The sequence below is a fragment of the Meleagris gallopavo genome, chromosome 16 (genome assembly GCF_000146605.3).
Source record: "Meleagris gallopavo isolate NT-WF06-2002-E0010 breed Aviagen turkey brand Nicholas breeding stock chromosome 16, Turkey_5.1, whole genome shotgun sequence".
NCBI lineage: Eukaryota > Metazoa > Chordata > Aves > Galliformes > Phasianidae > Meleagris > Meleagris gallopavo.
In genome coordinates this window covers 14189950-14192508 of record NC_015026.2, presented here as the reverse complement: position 1 = coordinate 14192508, position 2559 = coordinate 14189950, and the positions used below count along the sequence as shown (strand labels likewise).

Genomic DNA, 2559 nt, shown 5'->3' with positions numbered 1-2559 from the left:
AAAAAGCAACACAACCAGAAAAACATACCTGTGCATCCCAGCATCCCTTTGCTGCATAGTCCCGTAGCTTCCTGAGACTTTGGAGGTATCTACCAGGGTCTAACATCTACAGAGAAGAATACCATCAAATACCATCACCTTTACTTAAAAAGCAGGACTGTAGTACTAACATCCAGAGAAAAAACACAGCCTGTAGGTACATCTACTATTCCAGCAACCAGTCTGTTTCTCTCTCAGAGAGATATTGCTTTTAAAAAACTTCCTTCAGTTCTTGCCCAAGGTCTTACAAGAAATGAGATGGGTCACTTGGGATTCCAATATATGAGCTTTGCGAAATTATTAGTGACAAGGCAGGCAGCCTCCCTGCTCAGAGTGAGCAGCCTGACCAGCAGTGCCCATGCCTTTAGTAGAGTCAATGTAGCAGAGGTGCAAGCAGTTCTTTGACAAAGGCATGTAGACTTGCAGGCTTTAAATACCAAGAGCTCATTTCTGAGTGTTTTTAGTGCTCTTCTTCATAATGAAGAAGGTAAGATCTGAGGAAAATGTATCAAGTATGTTCCTTGCATGTGATAAAAGGTCCAGACATAATGAAAATACTTTGAGAGAAGAAAAAAGGAAAGTTACTTACAGCAACCTTCCTGTTATTTTCCCAAAGGAGGTAGGAGCTATTTAAACAACCCTGCTTCGAAGACTCCTCAAACATTTCAAGAGACTCTCTTCTTTTTTCTTCATCCTAAGGACAAAAGGCACGATGGTATTTATGCTGTCCAGCCAAACTTAATGCTTCAGAAACTACAGAAAACTCTGTTCTGTAAACTACAAAAGTTGTGAGCCCCCTCAGACTGCAAGGGCTGCTCCAACACCCACTCAGCATTGAAAGATACTGGCTGAAAATGGAGATTTCCCTCAGCTATAGGAAAGCTTTCTAACCTGCATTCTGCTGAAGGCCATTTGCATTTGGTTGCTTTTGGTTCATATTATGAAAGAAAGGCTTTAAGACCTGACCACACAGCAAACCCATGATCAAGCCAAAATTAATTTTACCATTTCTAAAATTGAGTAAGTTGACCACATTCCTTAAAACAACCAGTAAGTAAAATGCATGAGAGTAGAAATACCTTAGGCCACTTGAGGAATACAAAAACATTCATATTACCATTATTATAATTTCAAAATCAAGCTAAACCACATTAGCAAAGAAGTCATTTTCAAAATCCCCAAACACACAAATCAGAAACACTGCTCACCTCAAAGAGACTCAAGACCTTAGCCAAGCAGTACAGAATAGATCCTTTCTGAGCCTGGAAAAAAAAGAAAAAAAAAAAGATAAAACATTGATGAAGACAAACAAAGAACAACAGCAATTTTTGCTAGGTATTCCAGACTAAAATTGGGTTGGCCTTCCATTCTTCCCCCTCTGCTTTTCTTTGTCATCTTTGGGACAGTACTGAATGCCTCAGAACAGACAGCACTTGCCTCTGTCAATCATGACACACTGTAGTTTGGCAGCAAGTTCATTGGAACGACTGATTCACACTTTTTTAAGCAGTGGGAGAATAGGAGCTTCCTGGGGAAGCAAAAATCATTTCTCTAAAGGGGCTCAGTGCAGTTCCCAACCTATCTTAAAGTCAAAGGCAGAAAGCAATCTTACTTTATCCAATTGACATTCTGCTTTAAGACTCTCATAGACCACAGCTTTACAACAACTTCCAGTCAAGGACCAGGGAGGACGAATAAAGAGCCAGATGAATGGGGCTGCACACACATTCAGCCGCTCTGCCAGACTGAAGAAATGAGATGCCTTTAATCCATTCACTTCTGCACGGCCCTCATCAGAGATGGACACTGTACAAAAAAAAAGTCAGAAATAGGTTAGAGTTCATCCACAACAGGGTATTGGCAGTCGAGAGAACAGTGAAACTCCAGGAAAAGATTGAACTCCGTAAAGCTTTACAAGTCATGGAGCTGGCAAAAGGAGGGAAAAAAAAAAATCTTACTACAATTAGTCTGTGAGGACATAAGATCTTAAGCCTGAGAGAAGTTCTACAATAACACTGCTTTGAGCATTGGTGTATTTGCTAACTCCTGGCACTGCACAAAGGGGTAGGCAAGTCACCTTCAGCAAGGAGGCTCCTCCTATCAACCATCAGTCCCTTTCAATTCATCCAGCACACCAGGGATGTAGCAGAGTTCAATTGAAGTTTACAAAAGATTACTTCTCAGTGCAAATTCAAAAGCTATGCATGGGCACATGTGGGAGTTTTAGAAGCCCTGTGTGCCATGCTATCACTGAACACCTAACAGTCTGCTGCTGTACAGTTCTTCAGTCACACTGTAGATAAAGCTGAAGAGGCACGACAGCAAGTGAAACCTAACCATACACTTAGGAGAGCAGACCACTTCTGCACATTACTGCTCTAGAATCTGAGCACAAAACCATCAGTATTTAAAAGAAATAGCTTTGTAGATAACCAGTAAAAACTGAGACAATTAGTCCGATCTGTATCTATAATTAAGCCATCAGCTCATCTGTGTATCTTTCAATTGTGCCATTTTCCC

The 2559-nt window shown here is 40.8% G+C and overlaps 1 protein-coding gene across 1 annotated transcript in view; it reads right to left on the bottom strand.

Annotated features, from left to right (window-relative positions):
- The window catches only part of CCNF (cyclin F), a 15652-nt gene that overhangs the window by 10327 nt on the left and 2766 nt on the right, over window positions 1-2559 (bottom strand). Inside the window, exons 2-5 of the mRNA XM_019620640.1 lie at window positions 1652-1845; window positions 1248-1301; window positions 629-733; window positions 29-106 (exon numbers count right to left, since the gene is read on the bottom strand). Coding sequence (XP_019476185.1) covers window positions 29-106; window positions 629-733; window positions 1248-1301; window positions 1652-1845 — 431 coding nt within the window. The remainder of the gene's footprint in view (window positions 1-28; window positions 107-628; window positions 734-1247; window positions 1302-1651; window positions 1846-2559) is intronic.